General features: G+C 46.1%; 1 protein-coding gene across 1 annotated transcript in view; it reads left to right on the top strand.

Annotated features, from left to right (window-relative positions):
- The window catches only part of LOC147706977 (cytochrome P450 2K1-like), a 300,169-nt gene that overhangs the window by 262,982 nt on the left and 15,816 nt on the right, over positions 1-21,371 (top strand). The window contains exon 8 of the mRNA XM_086926206.1: positions 6,787-6,928. Within this exon, the coding sequence (XP_086782332.1) occupies positions 6,787-6,928 (142 nt within the window). The remainder of the gene's footprint in view (positions 1-6,786; positions 6,929-21,371) is intronic.

Raw genomic sequence — 21,371 nt, 5'->3', positions numbered from 1 at the left:
TCACCGGATATATGACACCAGGTGATGACTGGTTAGACTTGCCCTTTTCCCTGTTACCTAGTGGCCAGACTGGACCCTATGCGGGGGAGTTGAGAAAAGAATGGTTCAGATAAAGCAATTAAGAGTGGGTGTAGAATGCTTCCAGCATAGCCACACCGGTTCCCCAAATAGATTCTGGTTGTTGCTGTTCATACATGTTTTAAGTTCTCACAAATAGAAAGTGTTCACCATCAGTGCTATTGCAGCCAGTGCTTCACATCTTGAGACAACGTTTCTTGGTCATTACCATTGATCAGCTGAGAGCAGTCAGGTTTAGTCTCTCAGGGAGAGGACCACTCGAAAGCATGCAGGTGTATTACATGACCAAATAGCTCCAGGAGAAGTCTAATTACAGCAGAGGGAAAAGCACAGTGCCAGCATAGCAACACCATTTATTCTAAGTGCATTCTGATTGCTGCTGTTCATCCTAGTTTCAACTACTCCCACTAGGAAGACAAACCATTGACCTTAGAAATGCTGCCTCATTCCTATATTGGCTGCCGGTGGGAAGAGTAGCGCCATGTTGAAAAGCCGTCCTTGAAAGGTACTGGATCACAGAGTTGGAAAACCTGACGGCAAGGTGAGCAGGCGAGCAAGGTGAGCAGGTGAGATGAGGCTTCTGCAAAATTAGAATATCGAGTGGCGGTTAAGGAATATCATAAGCTCATCCGCAAAACGCGGGCAGAGTTTGTAGCCAATAAAATCTTGGCTAGCTCCAATCCTGCCCGATCCATTTTTTCTTTGCTCAAAAACATGAAGAGTGCGGGCGTGACTAGTGCCTCCCCCATAGCCTCTAACCATCAATGCGAGGTTTTAGCACACCACTTTGTGAATAAACTGGAGCATATTTATCAGGGCCTTTCCAACGAGACTACCCCTATTGAGAATGATGTGTCTGAAGGGACGGACATTATAGAGGATAACTGTTTGTCAGTCTTCCCTTTGTTGTCGCCCCAGGAATTTGAGGGCTTATGGGTCAAAATTGGATATTGGATATTGGATATTGGATATTGGATAGGTATTTCTAGAGCGCAAACGTTCGCTCCGAAGGGAGCATCTTGGCGCTGTAAAACCTGGGACCAGATCACCGGGAAAGTGGTGGGGGGCTAAATGGCTGCTTTAGTCCAGTCATCAGAGAGATTAAAAATCCACGTTTTGAGGTGCTTCCTAAACGGCTTCTCATGCGTCTGAAGTCTGAGATGCCTTGGCATGCTGTTCCAGGCTCTAATAGCCAGGGTGCTGAGTGTTTTTCCACCTTTAGACTTCAGGTTGAATTTAGAGGGGGTCATGAGGTTTTCTTGTGAGGATCTGAGAGTGCGACCCGGGGTGTAGTGAGGGAAGCGTCTCGACAGGTAGGATGGGCCGGATTTGTTGAAGGCTCGGAAGGCTACAATGAGAATTTTAAAGAGTATTCTCTTGTGCAAGGGGAGCCAATGTAAGGATTTGAGGGCAGTGGAGATAGAAGATTTGCGTGGGAGTTTAAGGACAAGCCGCGCAGCAGTGTGCAGGACACTTTGAAGTTTCAATCGGGTGGACTTTTTGGTCCCTGCCAGGAGGCCATTACAATAGTCCACTCGAGAGAGTATGAGGGCTACCGCAATGGTCTTTCTGGAGTCGAGCGGGAGGAAGTCAAAGAACTTTCGCATGGACTTTATAATGCCGAAGCATTTACCTGCTACGGTTGCGACGTGGGTATCAAAAGAGAGATCGGAATCAAAAATAACTCCGAGGTTTCTGGCCGATGAAACTGTCTGAGGTGGGGCAGCAGAATTATCAGGCCACCACAAGGCGGGACAGAAAGATGCATTCTTTCCAATGGGCAAGATCTCGGTAGGTTAAGTCTGGCTCTCCAGCTGACCCTCTGTCATCTGCCCACTTCCGCCAGCTCCATTCACTTATTGCCCCCGTGGGTCTAGAATTGGACAATTTGTCCCTGTAACTAGCTTCCGTCCCCAGGGCGTGGAAGCCTGCTAAAGTTATTCCATTGATAAAAAAGTCATCACTGGATCCGGAAGACCCTGGCAACTACCGCCCTATATCCCAGCTGCCTTTCCTGGCCAAGCTGGTGGAGGCGCATGTGAACTCCATCTTGTCAAAATTTATCGATGAGTTCAACATCTATGATTCATGGGTTTCGCCCTCGTCATAGTACCGAGTCAGCTCTCCTGGCTGTAACGGAATCCATCCGGAGTAGGCTGTATGTGGAGATTCTGAGGCCTTGGTCCTATTGAACCTAAGTGCCGCTTTTGATATGGTGTCTCTTGCGATCCTCCTTGAACGCCTCCGGGCAGTTGGAATTAGGGGAGGTGCCCTGGATTGGATTCGGTCCTTCTTGGTAGGGCGACCCTTCCAGGTTTCAGTGCCAATTTTTCACTCTCAGGAGCATGCCCTGCGCCAGGGGGTACCTCAAGGCTCTATTTGAGCCCGCTTTTGTTAAATCTGTATGTGAGGCCCTTGGCGGAAGTGGTTAGAGGCAGGGGGCTGTCCCTGGTGTCGTACGCTGATGACACCCCGCTTGTGATCGCCTTTTCTAAAAACTGCTGTGCCAATCTGGAGAAGTTTAAGGAGAATTTGTCGGTTATCTCGGATTGGATGAAGGCTTACTGTCTTCAATTAAATGCCAGCAAATCCGAGATCCTACTGTTCGGGAAGGACCAGGATCTCTGGTCCGAACAGTGGTGGCCTGACCATCTTAAACCCGCCCCGTCACCCAAGGAGACTGTTAAGAACCTGCGTGTCTGGTTCGATAGTGGATTGACATTTGAGAAACAGACAAGAGCTGTTGCTGCTGTTTGCTTTGGACTCTTGAGAAGTTTGAGACCCTTGCTTGGCTTTTTTCCTCCCAGAGCACGCCAAACTATCGTGCAGGCCTCCATCCTTGCTAGGCTTGACTACCAGAAATCTCTACATCTGGGTGCCAACAAAGCTAGCATTAAACGCCTGCAGAGGGTTCAGAACGCTGCGGCACATATGTTAGTGGCTCTACCTAGATCCCATTCGGTGGCACATGTGCTCCCCAAGCTGCATTTGCTGCCCATCGAAGAACGCATTCAGTTCAAGGTGCTGTGCATCTCTCATAAAATCCTGATGCACGAAGCCCCCATTGGGTTATCTGGTCTATTGAAGCCCTATATGCCCAGGCGTGCTTTGAGATCCACTAACCGTGGGCTTGTCTTTGTCCCACGAGTTTGGAGAGCGAGGGCTGGGGGCATTCGTTTGGCCTCTTGTTGGCCAAACCCTGGAACTCTCTCCCAGCGCACATTCGAGGCATCCCCAATCTCTTGATGTTTCGCTAGACCATAAAAACCTGGGTGTTTCCATTATCTGATGTTTAGGCGCCTGTAGGTCTCTCTGTTCCTTTTCTGGTTTCTGGCTGCGCTGGAACGCCTCGTCGCTGAGGCAGCCATGCGCATTACAAATCCCTTATAAAATAAATAAACTAAAATAAGTAAGTTCGGGTAGTTAGAGAGTAGGAATTAATAGCAGGACAGCAGATAATGGTGAGAAACCGTGCAAGAAGCAGCTAGGCCAAGTAGAAGATAAAGTTGAAAATTTCAGGTGTTTGTGCATGCAAATACAAGCGTAGGGAGGCTATAAAGCTGGATATTATAGAGAATGGGGACAAGAGAACAGTGACGGATTGCAGCTAGTCACAAGGAAGGGCTTCTCACCGCCCTATCTACACATGGAATTTCTCCAGTTCAGACAATCTCTGCATACAGAATCAACTGAATCAGACATATGACAGGAGTCCTTCAGTTGTATATATAAGTTCCAAACTCAAAAGATACTCTTTGGGTGCATTATGGATCCAATGAGCACTCATAAATCTCTGTCACTTTGGGAATACCAAATATCTTCCAGGATCAAAAATTGCTTTGTGGATCAGGCCTTTATTTCCCTACCTTATCTCCCCTCATAAAATCATTATAAATCTCGGAGTAAAACATTTATATGACATATGGAAATAAAGATATCAATTTGAAATTGCTATGTCACAATCAGTACCAACGTACTATAGTTTATTTTACCCCTCTCCCATGAAGGAGGATTCCTCCATGGCTTTCTATCAGATGTAAATAAACACTAAGGTTATGTACAGACTGCTAAGCATCAAATAATGATGTGTATTCTGAAAATCTATGATTGAAATATGCAGTTAAGTGGTGAATACTATTTCAGCACCTGTTACTTTGTTAAGAAATTGGAAAAAAACATCTAACAGTGCATAGGACCTAGACATTTTTAATTTTATATGTGGTTATTAAAATTGTTGACTCTGTCACCATTTTTATTTTTTATTTTACATAAACACTAATAGGCACATCAAAGATTCATATACAAAGCACGATTTTCACACTGAGTTGAGCAAAGTAATTAGTTAATGGAGATAGGCTTCAGTTTAATTGACTCATGCTAATATGAAAATTAGATTTTGCCTGCTGTGCTCTTTCTCTTGTCTCATGAGGCAATCTACAGTAGATCGAATTAATTAATTACAAATTATTGCAGAAGTTTGGGGGCTGTGAGATATGTTTATCTGTATGAGTTTCACTGAATACGGAATAATGAACTTCTACCCCTGTGCTGAGGATAGACTGACAGTGATATATCCTCCTTTTTGAGATATCTACTGAAGGCTCTGCAGCTGAAAACATCCACTGGGTGATGTCAGTCCAGAAGGCAGGAAAGTGTTTATCACGTTATGTTAGATTGAGATTTGTTACAATTTCTGGAGAACTGTGGGACGTGTTGCTGAATGAAGAGAATTGTAAGTTTTAATTGGGAAGTGCTGAGCTTGTTAGAACAGATACTCCTTGCAACCCTTTTGAGATCACATGTCATACTTTGCTCCTGCTCAAAGACGTAGGGGCAGATTTATGAGCCCTGTGCGTTACATTTGCACCGCCGTTGCCTCACTTCTCTGATGCAGTGGTGGTGTAAATCATGCGCCAAGTTGTGCCCTATTTACAACGTGACCCATCTAGGGAGATGGGTCACGTTGTAAAGCCCTGCGCCACATGAAACCTGCCGCAGGGGGGGTGTGCCGTCACAGGAACGCCTCAGAAAAGTGCCTGAGGAAAATCTACAAGATTTCACTCAGTCACTTTTCCGACGCCGCTGAGTCAAATCCTTGCACCTGCTTGAAGCAGGCGTAAGGCATGACGCACCATGTTGAGGATAGGCCCGGTTGGAACAGTGCTGAAGTTGCGTCGCGCACGCGACACAACTTCAGCACTGCACCAACCTTATGTCGACAGATGCAACACGCATCTGTTTATCCTTGCGCCATGTGAGCCGCATTGTAAATGCGGCGCATCTGTGGTGGCGCAAGGGTAAACTTGCGTCACGCATCTTTCCCGACACATCTCTGCTGATTTACAGGAATGAGCCAGGAAACATAATTCTTCCCCATAGTGTCTACTTTACATCTTGGTGGTTTTTATATTCCATGACAACAGAGTATACATTCTGCTGAGATGTTGGTCCGTCTTCCCAATTTAGATGCAGCTGGACCAAAGGTTTATTCACACCAGATACTACAATGTCTCTGCTGTGATTAAACCGTCTGACGGCCCTGCGGAATGGGGACTGTTGGCGGCAAACCCCTAATTTCACTCTCCTAATTTACATGAGTGGATTTAGAGGTCAGTTTTCACTGTCCATCACCACCAGGAAAACCCTGGTGGTAAGGGGAAGTGAAGACTGCTAAATGGACCCCTTTCCATGGAAGTGGACTCTCATATAGAGGGGGCCTTGTTCCTTTTTAGTTTAATAAATAATAAAACAGTTTGATGCAGGGACTGTCAATTTGCCAGAGGCCTGCACCAAATCGTAAACAGCATTGACAGGAACTGATAAGGTGTTGCTGCTAATGCTTTAGAAATTACGTCATCTTGGTGGTCATTTCTAAATGTAGTGGGTGGCACCTCTATCAGGGCGACAGAGTAATTTACTCAATCTCCGAGATAAAGAGATGAGCCACGTGCCAACGTTTAAATTAGGCCCTTAGATCCCTGAGCAAATCTATTTTTTCTTTGCCTAATTAAAACTTTATTTGGTGGTACATTGTACTCAATTTCCTCAGTTCACTTGACTTTTTAGTTTAGCATAAGGGGATATAGAAGTATTCATTTTGCTAATGACAACTTTAAATAATTGCTTTTGTATTCGCTGTTTTGAATGACTTTGAATTACTCTTACTGATAATGTGCATTACGATCATTGATGTATGACTAATTTGAATTTGTAACTTTGCTAATCTGCTAAAATGCTAATGGTTTGAAAATCTACTCCTTTCTGTTATTACTGTGGAGACTATTATGCATCACTGTCATTAATATACTGTTGATGAGTTGTTGTGCATCACTGTCATTAATTTACTGTTGATGAGTTGATGTTAAGCCTCAATTTGAGACCAAGGTCCATCTGTTCAAGTAGCAGCCTGTACTTGAATTTGTGCCAACAATTTGAACGATGCAGACTCCATCCCACTCATTCATAATACGATCAGCATAGGAGGCCAATTACAAAAATACTGTGTTTGATCTTCCATTTCATTTTTTATATAACCCTTTAAGAACCTTTTTCACATCCTTTTGTAAAATCTAATGTGGCGTCCTTCATTAGTGGTTACATTAGGCATAGCTCATTTGAAAGCTGTACAACTTGAGAATCCATGAATTGGTTATGTCAAAGTGAATCCTAATTGATTGTGTTTCTCTATTATTTTCAAAATATCTCCAGGGAACGTACGTTATCCCACTGCTTGAATCTGTGCTTTATGACAAGTCTCAGTTTGAGAAGCCTGACGAGTTTAACCCTCAGCATTTTCTTGACTCCGAAGGAAAGTTTCTGAAGAAAGAAGCATTAATGAATTTTGGAGCAGGTAACTGTTCTCTGTTTACTGTTTCATATTCTTTAAGTCAAGTTTCAAATTTGCTCTGTAAATAAAATGGTGGGTGCCAGGAAACCTTCAAAAGCACATATTCATTCTAAACACAAGTGACAGTAAGTTGAAACAATATAAACTAGAGTCAAGGTAATATATTTTATGTTTACATTATTTTACCATCCTTAGTGGGGATGTTGTTGACCCCAGGGTACAAACAATGTAGTGGACAAAGAAAACCTACTTGAGTCTAAAGTTGAGTAGCACTTAGGGGTCTATCTCAAATACATTTTCAGGCTTTACATGTCTCCTACTCTTGAGTTTAATTTATATTTCCTTGTTCCATGCATATGAAAATTGTGGCTCACAAAGCCTGGAACACATGAATTAAGTGTGCAAAATGTACATGTACTGTGTATCATATGAACAGGAAAGGAAATTAGTTTAAGTGCCAGACGGGAGAATGAAGAGGTGTAACGATGAAACTAAGCGAGACCCAGAAGAACGGTTGATCCAGCGGAGCTCTACAACAACCCTCAATGCTCATCCCACTTAACCAAGGAGCAATTCATTTCTACTCATTGGTGCGGCCTATAGCACCACGAGTCACATACGCACACACACACATACCATTACTCCTTAATCAAAGAAAAAAGAAGGCGAGCTGCTGGTTAGCGGGGGTATACAACCTTTACAACGCAACTTTTACAACGACCTACCATTACAACGCAACTTTTACCACGCAAACTATTACAACGCATTGCGCTGGGGGGAGCTCTAGGATAGGGAATAGGTTAATTTACTATCCAATAACCTTCCCTACTATCCACGGGGACTGGAGTTGGAATAGTAAATTAAACTATTCACTATCCAGCGCCTAAAAGCATTATGCGTTGTAATGGTATGCGTGGTAAAAACCGCGTTGTAAAGGTAGGCGTTGTAAAAGTATGCGTTGTAACGTCATACATCCGTTAGCGGGGTACCTATGCTTTATACTTTATACATTATATACATTTTATAGATTTTCACCTCATGTTAACCTGTTACCTGGAAAACCATACATCAAGGTACTCCACTATTTGGTCAATGGATCATCTAATAGAAGTCAGTTGATGGAGATTAAGACCAGCTCAATCATAGTAATCCTATACCTTTAGCATTCATTTAGTCATGACATTTATATAAAATAAAAATAACCAGACTCGAGTTTAATTTCAATTAGTTTAATCTAATTCATTTAAGAAAGGAGCTTTCGAAGTTTATTTTAGACAAGCAAATTTTAAGCAATTTAGTTTTAGTACATGTTAAAGAAAATGAAATTTAGAAAAATGCATTACCCATCTGTTATATGAAAATAACAGAGTCGCATAGGTTCCCAATCTGTCTCTCTATTCTCCTCAATGTCTCCCTTCCAAAATAAAAACTCTGAATTCGATCATCTTTAATTGCTCCAATAAAAATTAAAGTCCAAAAATATTTCAAAGTCTCTCGCACCATAAAATTTCCAAACCGACAGCATGTCGTGGTGCAATGTAAAGTCTGTGGAGCAAGCTTTTTTCACTCTTTCGAACAGGCTCTTTTATATACTTGTTCTCTAACTATCTAGCTTAAAATTTAAACCTTTAGGGTCCACAGTTCATTCTGATTGGTCCATTAGAGAGGTGGTGATGATCACCTCATTCAATCCTCGTTCTAACCAGGTTGCATTTTAGCATAGTCATCTTCAAAATGTTCCCATGGCATTCATCTCCGGTTGTTTTTTATTTTTTATTTTTTTGGTATCCTCTTCTACGTTCCTGGTTTCCAGCTGCCATGTAGTGGAACAAGGGAGAAAGGTGTAATGGAGTACAGTCGTGCTGCCACAGCCTAGACTGGTCGGGATAGAAGAATACGGAGACTGGGTCCACACCTATCCAATCAGCTTGTTGCACAGGAGACAGATAACAACCAGATAGCCAGTTACCATATAGCTATTGCCAGGCCAACAAACAGGGAGTGAAGAAGAAGAAGGCTAGCATAGCAAGGAGAGTAAAACCGTGGCTACGTAATCATTGGATCCGGGGGGAAAAAAACGGTTCAATCATTCATTGGGACCAATCAAGCATATGCCTAAACGCTCTTTTATCTGGCTTTCCAACCCTGGCGAGATCTAATTTCGAAATTTGAAGGATTGAAGTGCGCCAGTCATAGAAGGTCGGGGGGGGAGCGTCCTTCCACCGCCTACAGATTTCTCTGCGAGCTGCCAGAATAGAATAGAACAAGAAATTATTTGCGGGACTGCGAGTCTGATCCACAACTCCAAAAATGACGAGGCATAGGTCAATCACTTCTGTACAGCCCAGGGAAGATGAAAGTTTACTGCTGATTGATTCCCAAAAAGGTACTAGATGATGACAGTCAAAGAACATATGCGTGTCCGGGGCTTCCTTCAGACCACAACGTGGGCAAACCACCAGGCCCACCCGGGGTAAATTTAGACAGCCTCTGAGGGGAGTAATACGCCCTGTGCAGGGTAAAAAGATGGTTTCTGCAAAGCCAGGCTGGTTTAACTAAGTCCCACTTTACGCTGCAAGACATTAACCATAGATCTTTCACGTTCAAGCCCGGCATTAGGTCACCTCACAGTAATTCGGGAAGATGAAAATCACCGTCAGTCTCTTCCAGTATCAAATTGCACCAAAGGGATATCTCTTTCTTTGCTGGAGGTTTGTCTAGCAGAAGAGATTCAAGTTCGCTGCCTTCCCCTATTGGCAAGTTGTTTCGACGTGGAGTTCGAGTGGTTGCAGCTTGAGCCCAACTTGATATTTGCAGGTATTTAAATCTCGAAAGACCGGGTCCCACCTTATGTACCAGATATTTCCATGTAAACAGATCCCCCCAAACTGTTAACCCCGCCTCTCTAAGTGGGAGCGCTAAGCTGTCGCCCACCCAACCTGGAGCCAAGGGAAGGTCCCATATTGGCAATCTGCTGGAGTAATATCCCAATTTTATTGAAGACCTCACCTTGGGCTGTGTTCTCGCTAAGCCCTGCAGGACCTTCAGTTGTATTTATTTTTTAAATTTGGGATCCCCAAATTCAAACAGGTAACCAGACTGCCCAATTCCTTCATTATTCAATAAAGCCGCAAACATACTTCCAATGCCCCCATGTGCTGGTATCTTTAGCAGCATTCGTGCGTGTGAGAGTTGAAATGCCCACGCATACATCTGCAAATCTGGGCCTGCCAGTCCCCCCTTCTCCCTGCGACGCCTGATCTTTTTCCAGGCTACCCTTGGATTTTTATTGTTCCAAATAAAAGAAGTGATTTCGCCCTGTAATTTAGTCAACAAAGTAGGGTAAAAAAATAAAGGAATTGTATTAAACAAGAAAGAAATCTTCGGTAAGATAGACATCTTTACTAGATTGACTCTACCTAGTAGAGACAAAGGGAGGTGCTGCCATGCTCTCATCAGCTTCCGACATTCCTTTGCTACCAAAGAAAAGTTCGAAGGGGCGATCAGGCTAATATCCTTGACAATTTTTATCCCTACGTAGCGCAAAGATGTACTCAGTTGCTCATTAAAACTGCTCACCTCTTAGTTCCATACCATTATCTCCGTCTTTGAGGTATTCACCTCATAGCCTGAGACTTCCCCAAATTCCAAGGCCAGCTTTATGGCAGCAAGGAACGCAGTACTAATCTCCGATGTCATTATCATAACGTCGTCCGCATAGAGAGCAACCCTCTTTTCCCAATCTCCACAGATAAAAGGCTTGATGGAATCATCCTCTCTTAATCTTTGAGCAAACGGCTCAATATAGAGATCGAAAAGCAGAGGTGATAAGGGACAGCCCTGCCATGTTCCTCTCGTAATTGCGAATGGTTCTGAGAGACCCCCGGTCACCAATACTATACCGGTTGGGCTATGGTACAAGAGTTTTACCGCTCTGCGAAAACCCTCGCCCACGTTAAACTTGGCCAAGGCCCCTGACATGTACATCCAATTGACTCTGTCGAAGGCCTTGGTGGCATCCAAAGTGAGGATGCTCAATGGGATGTAGTCCTTAGTCGCAATATCTATAGCCCCTATAAGATCATAGGTTAATTCGCAGAGTTGACGACTCCTAATGAAACCCTTCTGGTTAAGATGCAAAATGTCGGGGGCGACCTGGCCCAATCTGTTTGCTAAGAAGGATGCAAAGATTTTATAGTCTGCGTTGAGGATTGATATGGGACAATAAGAGCCACAGTTGGTAGCAGACTTACCCGGTTTTAAGATGAGCTAAATTGATGCGCTGTTCCAGGATGATGGTGGAACGCCCCCTCCTGGAGTATCTGATTGAACAGGACAACAATTAAGGGAGAGATCTCTGCTACGAAAATTTTGTAAAGCTCTACTGGCAAACCGTCTGGGCCGGTAGCCTTACCCCCTTACTGCCCTAAACCGCCAACGCAACCTTTTCCTCTGTAATTACTTTGTCTAAGAAGGCCTTCTGTTCAGAGGATAGCGACGGAAGGGAAATACTGTTGAGCCAACCTTCTATACCAGGGGTACTCATAGTACGGCCCATGGGCCTGTGGCGACCCAGCAAGCCTTTACTGGCGGCCCGCGGACCCCCGAGACATCATATCTGTGTTTTACGTTTTTTTTTTAAGTGTCTGCAGCAGCGCGAGAGACTCTGCTGCTCTGTGGGAGCTGACGACCGGGCGATCCTAGCAGTGGCCAGAGTTAAGCTGAAGGGGCCTAAGAAGAGATGAAATACAAAAGCCACATTAACATGCAAATGGTCTTTTAAAGACCTGTTAAGAGCTCGGGTGCGGCTGTGAGTGTGTGTGCGCACCGGCTGGCACACAGGCAGGGTGAGATGACAGAGGGTGACAGAGGAAGGGGGAGGGAAAGGGAGGGGGAGGGGGACGTAGAGGGAGTGAGAGGGAGTGAGTGTGAGAGAGAGTGAGTGAGTGAGAGGGAGTGAGAGGGAGTGAGTGAGTGAGAGGGAGTGAGAGTGAGAGTGAGAGGGAGTGAGAGTGAGAGTGAGAGGGAGTGAGTGAGCGAGAGGGAGTGAGAGTGAGAGGGAGTGAGTGAGAGAGGTAGTGAGAGAGTGAGAGGGAGTGAGTGAGTGAGAGTGAGTGAGTGAGTGGGAGGGAGGGGGTGAGAGAGAGGTAGGAGTGAGTGAGTGAGAGAGAGGGAGTGAGTCAGAGGTAGGGAGTGAGTGAGTGAGAGGGACGGAGGGAGGGAGGGAGAGGGAGGGAGTGAGTGAGAGGGAGTGAGTGAGAGGGAGTGAGAGGGAAGGAGTGGGAGGGAGTGAGAGGAGGGGAGGAGGGATTGAGGGAGTGAGTGAGAGGGAGGAGTGAGTGAGAGGGAGGAGTGAGTGGGAGGGAGTGAGTGGGAGGGAGTGAGTGGAAGGGAGGGAGTGGGTGGGTGGAGTGAGTGAGTGAGTGAGTGAGTGGGAGTGGAGTGGTGAGGGAGTGGGAGGGAGTGAGTGGGAGGGAGTGAGAGAGGGAGGGAGTGAGAGGGAGTGGGAGGGAGGGAGGGAGTGAGAGGGAGGAGTGAGAGGGAGGGAGGGGGTGAGAGAGAGGGAGGAGTGAGTGAGTGAGAGAGAGGGAGTGAGTCAGAGGGAGGGAGTGAGTGAGTGAGAGGGAGGGAGGGAGTGAGAGGGAGGGAGTGAGTGAGAGGGAGTGAGTGAGAGGGAGTGAGAGGGAAGGAGTGGGAGGGAGTGAGAGGGAGGGAGGGATTGAGGGAGTGAGTGAGAGGGAGGAGTGAGTGAGAGGGAGGAGTGAGTGGGAGGGAGTGAGTGGGAGGGAGTGAGAGGGAAGGAGTGGGAGGGAGTGAGAGGGAGGGAGGGATTGAGGGAGTGAGTGAGAGGGAGGAGTGAGTGAGAGGGAGGAGTGAGTGGGAGGGAGTGAGTGGGAGGGAGTGAGTGGAAGGGAGGGAGTGGGTGGGAGTGAGTGAGTGAGTGAGTGGGAGTGAGTGAGGGAGTGGGAGGGAGTGAGTGGGAGGGAGTGAGAGAGGGAGGGAGTGAGAGGGAGTGGGAGGGAGGGAGGGAGTGAGAGGGAGGGAGTGAGAGGGAGGGAGGGGGTGAGAGAGAGGGAGGAGTGAGTGAGTGAGAGAGAGGGAGTGAGTCAGAGGGAGGGAGTGAGTGAGTGAGAGGGAGGGAGGGAGTGAGAGGGAGGGAGTGAGTGAGAGGGGAGTGAGTGAGAGGGAGTGAGAGGGAAGGAGTGGGAGGGAGTGAGAGGGAGGGAGGGATTGAGGGAGTGAGTGAGAGGGAGGAGTGAGTGAGAGGGAGGAGTGAGTGGGAGGGAAGTGAGTGGGAGGGAGTGAGTGGGTGAGAGGGAGTGAGTGGATGGGAGGGAGTGGGTGGGAGTGAGTGAGTGAGTGGGAGTGAGTGAGGGAGTGGGCGGGAGAGAGTAGGAGGGAGTGAGAGAGGGAGGGAGTGAGTGAGAGGGAGTGGGAGGGAGGGAGTGGGAGGGAGGGAGTGAGAGGGAGGGAGTGAGAGGGAGGGAGTGAGAGGGAGGGAGTGGGTGGAGTAAGTGAGTGGGAGTGAGAGTGAGTGAGTGAGAGGGAGGGAGTGAGAGGGAGGGAGTGAGAGGGAGGGAGTGGGTGGGTGAGTGAGTGGGAGTGAGTGAGGGAGGGAGTGGGAGGGAGTGGGAGTGGAGGGAGGGTGTGAGTGGGAGGGAGTGAGTGAGAGGGAGGGAGGGAGTGAGAGGGAGGGAGTGGGAGGGAGTGAGAGGGAGGGAGTAAGAGGGAGGGAGTGAGAGAGACGGAGAGGGAGTGAGACAGACAGGGAGGGAGAGGGAGGGAGGTGGAGATAGGGAGGGAGAGGGAGATGGAGGGAAAGGGAGGGAGAGGGAGTGAGAGGGAGGGAAAGGGAGGGAGACTGATAGGGAGTGAGATGGAGGGAAAGGGAGGGAAAGGGAGGGAGACTAATGGGGATTGACATGGAGGGGGAACAGGAGGGAGACTGATGGGGAGTTAGATGGAGGGAAAGGGAAGGAGACTGATGGGGAGTGAGATGGAGGGAAAGGGAGGTAGATGGAGGGAAAGGGAAGGAGACTGATGGGGAGTGAGATGGAGGGAAAGGGAGGGAAATGGAGGGAGGGGGAGGGAAAGGGAGGGAAATGGAGGGAGAGGGAGTTAAGGGAGGGAGACGGAGAGGGAGTGAGAGGAAGGGAAAGGGAGGGAGACGGAGAGGAAGTGAGAGGGAGGGAGAGGGAGGGAAAGGGAGGGAGATGGAGAGGGAGTGAGAGGGAAGGAGAGGGAGGGAAAGGAGGGGAAATGGAGGGAGGGGGAGGGAAAGGGAGTGAGACGGAGAGTGCAAGGGAGGGAGATGGAGAGGGAGGGATAGAGAGAGGGAGGGAGAGAGAGAGGGAGAGAGAGAGTGGGAGTGAGAGAGAGGGAGTGAGACAGAGGGAGTGAGACAGTCAGAGTGAGACAGAGGAAGACAGGAGAGAGGGAGGGAGAGAGGGAGAGAGAGCTAGAGAGAGGGAGAGAGAGAGAGATGTGTGTATGCCGGGATGGCTCAGTGGACGAAGGCGTCCGCTGCAGGGGACCTGTGATCAACCTCATGGTCAGTTTTATGTTGTTGCTCTAGCCCCGCCCCTCCCCCACTGACCCCGCCCCCACCGATGCGGCCCTCGGACACAAACCAAACTGTAAATTTGGCCCCCGAGAGAAAGTTTGTGAGTACCCATGTTCTATACTATCCTCTGTGACGTTCCCAACCTCCTGATATATGTTCTGGAAGAAGTCTTTAAAGGCTAACCTGATGTCCTCGTCTGAATGAAAGGTGCCATGGCCAGTTGTAACTGAGTCTTTGAAGTTGCGTGCCCGATCTGTTTTTGATTTCCAGGCCAATAATTTACCGGCGCCTTCCCCGTATTCGAAGTGGGCTAGCTTACTCGCCTGTCACCTCTGGAGGATACGCTGATTTAAGACGGAAGCCAAGTTCTCCTTTAATGCGAGCCAATTCCTATGTAACAATGGTACGTCACAAGTAGGATCATTACTGCTAGCATCTATTTTGGCTTGTGCTGCAAGCAGATTAGATTCAATGGACTCTATTTCTTGCATATACTGCCTCCTTCGAAACACCACCTTGCTCTTGATTATACCTCGGAGGGAGCACTTAAATGCATCCCATACTATGCCGGGTGCAGCAGAGCCAATATTTACTTGCATGAACTCCCGTGCTTCAGATTTGATAAATGAGACATCTTCCAATGATGAGAGGAAAGATCTATCAAAAGGCCAGGATCTGGAGGGAGGTTTAATAACCCCAGCAAGAACCAAGGATACTGATGAATGATTAGACAAGTGTGAGGGCAAATAACTTACATTTTTTACAGAGTCTACCAGATTACGACTTATTAAAATAAAATCAATTCTGGATTGGTGACAATATTTATAATTACGAAAGGAAAATCCAGAATCTGATCCTGCTCTTGCCCTCCAAATGTCTATGTATCCATACTGATTCATACAATTAAGTAAAAAAGCTCTCGTCCTTGAAAAAACTTGTTGCCTACTACTAGGAGTCTTATCTAGCTTGGGATCACGCACGATGTTAAAATCCCCGGCTATAATAGTTGGCTCAGGGAAATGCAAAAGGTGAGAAAAAAGGAGTTCTAGAGCTATGGGGTCGTCACGATTAGGCCCATAATAACCTACTAAAGTCAAACGTGCTCCGCTTATATCAACCACGACTATTACCCATCTTCCCCCGGGATCCACCTCTTGCATAACAACCCTTACGTTCATAGGTTTTTTAAAAAGAATAGTCACGCCCCTTATATTTAACGTTTGAGAGGTAGATATTGAGATGTCTATCCACCTATTCCTCTTGACCAACTCAAGGATTTCTGCCTCAATTAAATGTGTCTCCTGGAGAATAATGACCTGCGCATTCGAATCGCTTAGATATTGCATGATCTTATTTGCTCTTGGTTTGGTGCACAGGCCATTTACGTTCCGGGAGAGAATCCTAAGTTAACTCATAGGTCAGCCAACCTATTTGACCCCATAAAACACCAAGTCTAGCTACAGGAAAAGGAACACTCCAAATTAAGTATACTATCCTTGTTTTGTCTAAACAATTGTCAGTAACCAGAACGACAATGAGGAATATTTTATGCTTTTTTGCCCTACCCCCTACACCCAGGTGACCCCCCCCCCACCCGCAGGAAACCCATGTACAATCTAACCGGAACAGATCCGGTTCATGGTAGCCCTTGCCCTACCCAAGCCCTCGCAGAGTGCATGTTGAAGAATTTTTTAATTTTTTAATTTATGTGCTTTCTCAAAAAAATCTTTTTTTTTTTTACATTTTACTTATTCTTTTCTTATACGAGAACTACCCTTATTGTGTGGACTTATATTCGTTAGTATAGCTTACTTTACTTTACTCAACGAATCCCCTCCAGTGCACCCTATATATATGAAAAGAGAGAAAAACTGAAGAGCTGAGAGCTAAAAGACAAAAAGCTAAGAAATTAGGATCAAAAGGCCTTAGTCTATTAAGGCGAAATAGCTACCCTTTACCCCGAGCCCTCTTTGTCCCCCCCAAGAGACATCAGTAACTCATCTGCCGCCTGGACAGAACAAATATTGTGTATCCTATTTTTAAACAGGATTTTTAAGGCGGCAGGAAAGCCCATCTGGACCGTGGTGCCAAGCTTCCGAAAGGCATCCATCCTCCTTCCCAGCTCCCATTGTTTTTCCAGCGTTACCCTTGATAGGTCAGATCTTATTTGAAAAATAAACCCTTTCCCTGCTAAGGATTTTTGCCTTAGGGCTAGGTTGAGGTTTTGCTCTTTAAGAGTGTACGTATGGAAGTTTACTAAGATCTTCCTTGGCTTTGTCCTCTGGGGGTTACGCTTAAAAGGATCCCTATGTATCCGTTGGATATTCTTAGCTATCTCAACTTCAGGCTGATCCAAGTTCAGAGACTGTTTTAAAAGCGGAATGATGAAGCTTTTAATGTCAGTACCCTCGCTCTCCTCTGGAACATTCAGAATTCGGATGTTGTTGCGCCTTGCATTATTTTCCAAAATCTCCATTCTCTCTGCAATTGCCAATTCTTCCTTCTTAACTTTCTGTATATCATCTTTTACATTTTCAAGATCCTGAGTAAACCCGCCGACTGCCCCTTCCAAGACTTCAGTTCTTGAGGTGAGACCTTCTATTTTACTTTTTAAGGATTCACAGTAGCTTCTTATTTCTCACTGGTTTAATGCTGACTCCTCAAACCCCCTTTTGATGTCAGCCGAAAGGGTAAAAAACAAAAGCTGCAATGAGACTACTGTGATACATGCTGCGGAGGTAGTAATCGGAGTGAGAGTGGGAGTGAGCATAGCATTACTCCCACCTTCTATTGAGGTGTATCGAGGGATATCTTCAGTGAGCTGCCACGATCCGACAGCTCCACCCGTATTTGCCCCCCCTGATCTACATGGCCTTGCTCTGTCCTTGCCCTGCTACATACTTCAGTGGATGAAACAGTGGATGAGACAGCAATTAATGGAGTAGAGGACCCTGAAACGATGCTACGATCTGTGGAAGCCTCAATCAAGGGTCCCAATGGAGCCTCTACCAGGGCAGTTGAAGAATTTGCAGGTGAACATGACATAGAACAGTTATCTTGGGTAGTACTACTAGAGGCTGTGCTTCCCCCCCCCCGAGGGTTCCAAAACAACTGCCTGCATAGTTAAGGTTGAAGGGACCGGTAGTGCTGCGTCTAGGACAGTTGTTGCTGGAGAAAGCACACCCGTGGCTGGCAAAATGTCAAAGAGGTCCGATTGCATTGGCGTGTCACTTGAACCGGGAGTACCCGGGGGCGGAGGGGTTTGACTCGCTGAAGAGGAGGGATGAGCCTGACACAGGTCCTGACATAGGTCTTGCCCCAAGTCCAATACCGGTGGTATAATTTTAAAGTACGAGCGTAATGAAGGTGTTATCCTAGCGCTAGAAGCAAGCACAGACTTTACAGCTTTGGTACCCCTTTTTGAACGCTTAGCCTTCACCTCTGCTGAAACAAATGACAAGGTCTTTACTGGGAAACAACCTCCTGGAGGTGTCACTCCGCCTTGAAAAGAGCCCACTGACTCCAAACCAGGAGTGGACTGAACAACCTGGGCAACTGAGGCAAGCTCCTTCTCCTGCTTCTTTTTGCGCGTTTTCCCTTTGCTGTTCTTTTTGCTGTTCTTTTTTACTCAGGAAGTCCCTGTTAGTCGCAGGCATTGTGGCATGTGCATTTAAAGGGGGGGGGAGGGGTCGACTTTACATTGCAGCACAACTTGTGCCATACCTTCTCCCCCAGTACCAGCAGCCCCTGCCTCTTCCACAGATGTCTCCACCGTCGCAGCCCCTGCCCCTACCACTCTCCCTTTCGCCTCTGGTGCGGGTGCTGGAGCCACTCCCCTCTCATCCGATTCCACCGATACCGCTGACTCCGCCAATGCTGGTGAATCAGCCAAGGCCCCGGTGAAAGCACCGGCATGAGAGCCCCTCCAGAGACTCCTCACACGTCTCCCTCGACAGAGCTCCAGGGCGGCCCGATATCACGGCCGCAGCTCTGTCCGCGTCAGCCCAGGTGGAAACCCAGCAACGCTAACCTCAGGAGACGCCAAGCCAGCCGGTGCACATTCAAACGGAGCCCGGGAAAAGAAAAATTCGGGAAAAAGAACAGCCAAATTGCAGCGAAAAGGTCTGTATGAGCCTCACACTCTCGTATAGAGAGTTAATTCCATAAACCGCTTTGATTTTGGTTTAGGAAAGCCATATTAGCGCTGCTTCTGCTGAGAACTCGGGCAGAGTACCGCGGCAGCTAGCCTGCTGCCGCCATGTTTTCATCTTCGGTTTATGCTTCTCATCCTCCTTTTGTAACACAATTTGATATTTTTCTCCATCACTGTTCCTTTCACACGGTTTTAGATGCAGGCATCCTTTAGCACACTTCCGCGCCCTAGGCCAAGCTGACCTTGACATCACTCGGTTCCTGTACAGGCCATTCTATTTACTCTGTTTTTAAAAGCGCGAATACGTCGAGGCCTTTCCTTTCAAACTAATGTCAACGCTTCAGTCAACAGCCATTTTCCACAGACAGGCCGCATAGGCCTTCAATGAGAACTAATGCGAAAACAAAAATAACAGAAATTAGGTTTAGAATTATAGCCCTTCTGTTTACCTCCCACCATTCTAATATTCCCAGTTAGTTGTTACCTAGCATAAGCGACACAGATAGCATCATATCACTTTCCAAGTGTATTTTTCTCTTGCCAAACTTATATTTCCACATCGTTCTTTTTTATTTATTTTTTATTTTGTTATTTTTGTAAATTGTTTTGGTGAAAGCAATTCCAATACAGGTTAACCAAATACTTAACCATAAAAGACAGCAACTGAAAATTTTTTAACAAGCAAAAAAGGAAAAAGGCTACAAAAAAACAAAGATTAACATATTACATACAAGAGACAATAATATATTGGCAGCATATATTAGAGCTAAGTAAAACAGTCAAGCAGCCGAGCTGCCGAAATATCGGAGCATATGGTTGTGCAAAAACAAATGGGGAATCTTGACTATCACATAGAAGAGGATAGGGCGGACCAGGCAGTAATGGGAGACCACACCTTTTCCCCTTGCATCCTAGATTTTACCCCCCTGGTAGCATAACATGCTAATTCATAATTATAGACTGCCAAAAACCGAGCAAGCCACATTTGGAAGCTCGGAGGATCTTCCTCCTTCCAGCGAGCGGCCAAAATAATGCGGTATACTGCAGTGCCAATAAAAAAGATTGATTGCTCATTGTGGCGCAATCTCAGAGTGCCATCATATCCCAGCATAAAAATAGTAGGAGACTCTGGCAGATCCCGTCCAAACACCTCCTTCCAGAACTCCCAAATCATCTTCTTAAAAAGCCCCAAGCTGTCACAATCATAAAACATATGTACAAGAGTCGCAGGTCCGCTTTTGCACCTAGGGCAGCGATCGCTAGAGGTTTTCCCCCATGTGTACAATTTAGCGGGGGTATAGTAGAGATTGTAAACTGTTTTATATAGCTAGGCTTTTAAGTTAGTTGAAAGTAGAAGTTGGGAGGCCAGTGCCAATACCTTATCTAAGTCCACATCTGGGTTATCTAATTGCTGGCCCAGACTGCTTCCGAATGTTCCATGCCGTCGGCTGAATTGGCAAGAAGAGTGTTATAGAATGTGCCTATTCTGGAGGAGGGTTTCTGGATGTCTTCCATAAGGGATTTTCTATTCCACTTTATGTTAGGAAGCAAGTGACCAATGCTTGACCTCAATTGAAAAAGTTTCAGATAGTCCCTATTAGGTATGTCATATTGAGTCTGGAGGACACTAAAATTGAGCTTTTTATCAGGACCTAGAAGATCGAAAAGAGAGGAAAGTCCAAGGCTCTCCCAGTTATCAAAAGTCCCATCGTTAATGTTTTGCGGAAAAAGAGGGGATTGCCAAAGTGGGGTATATCGGCTATATTTAGGAATTTGCATAAATGTTGCTAAATTGGACCAAGCTCGCCAAGCCCCTATAACAATCTTGAATTTGCCTTTTTTATAGTAGCCAGGGTCATAATGTCTAAGTGGAAACCCTCTGGCTTTGGGACCAAGGGCCAGCTGATAAATTGAAGGAATGCCACCCGCGGCTTCATTCTGTGTTATGTTGACCATGGGAGCAAATTGCTGAATATAAGCAGCCCAGTAATACAGGAACAATTGAGGCATAGCCAGACCTCCACGATTGTATGGCAGGGACATGTATTTGATTGATCTTCTCATCTTACCGTATTGCCAAATGAATTTGGAAATCTGGGAGTTAAGAATTTTTATAAATTTTTCGTCTACTAAAAGAGGAATGGCGCGAAATAAATATAACATTTTAGGGAATATGGTCATTTTTATATAATTCCCCCTGCCTATGATGGAGAGATGAAGGCTATTTACTCTGGCTAGCTCCTGTCTAATTGTGTCAATGAGGGGATCATAGTTGCATTTGATAATGTCTTGAGTTTCAGCCGTAATATGCACTCCTAAATACGTGGCCTTCGAAGCCCGCCTAGAATCAGAGCAAAGCGTGTTTTGCGTGCATAAGATTACTGTCTTATCCTTATTTAGGGAGTAGCCTGAATAAGATCCAAATAAAAGTGTAGTTTCCTCTATTTCGACTAAAGCTGCCTCCGGGTCAGGTGTTTAGATAGCAACGTCGTCCGCATAGGCTAGGACTTTAGTTTCAAAGATACCTGTCACTACTGGATAAATTCTAGGGTTGGCAAGTATTTTCAGAATCAGGGGATTAATATAAAGAGCTAACAAAATTGGGGAACAAGGGCACCCCTGCCTCGTTCCTCTTGATGTATTATTCAAATTTGATTCCTGCCCCATTATTTGTAGTTTCGCTGTTGGATTGGAGTGCATGGCTTTGATTGATTTTATAAATAGAGACC

Source organism: Lissotriton vulgaris, chromosome 6 (assembly GCF_964263255.1).
Source record: "Lissotriton vulgaris chromosome 6, aLisVul1.2, whole genome shotgun sequence".
Lineage (NCBI taxonomy): Eukaryota > Metazoa > Chordata > Amphibia > Caudata > Salamandridae > Lissotriton > Lissotriton vulgaris.
Note: the sequence above shows the minus strand (reverse complement) of the source record. Positions and strands in the feature narration are given on the sequence as shown.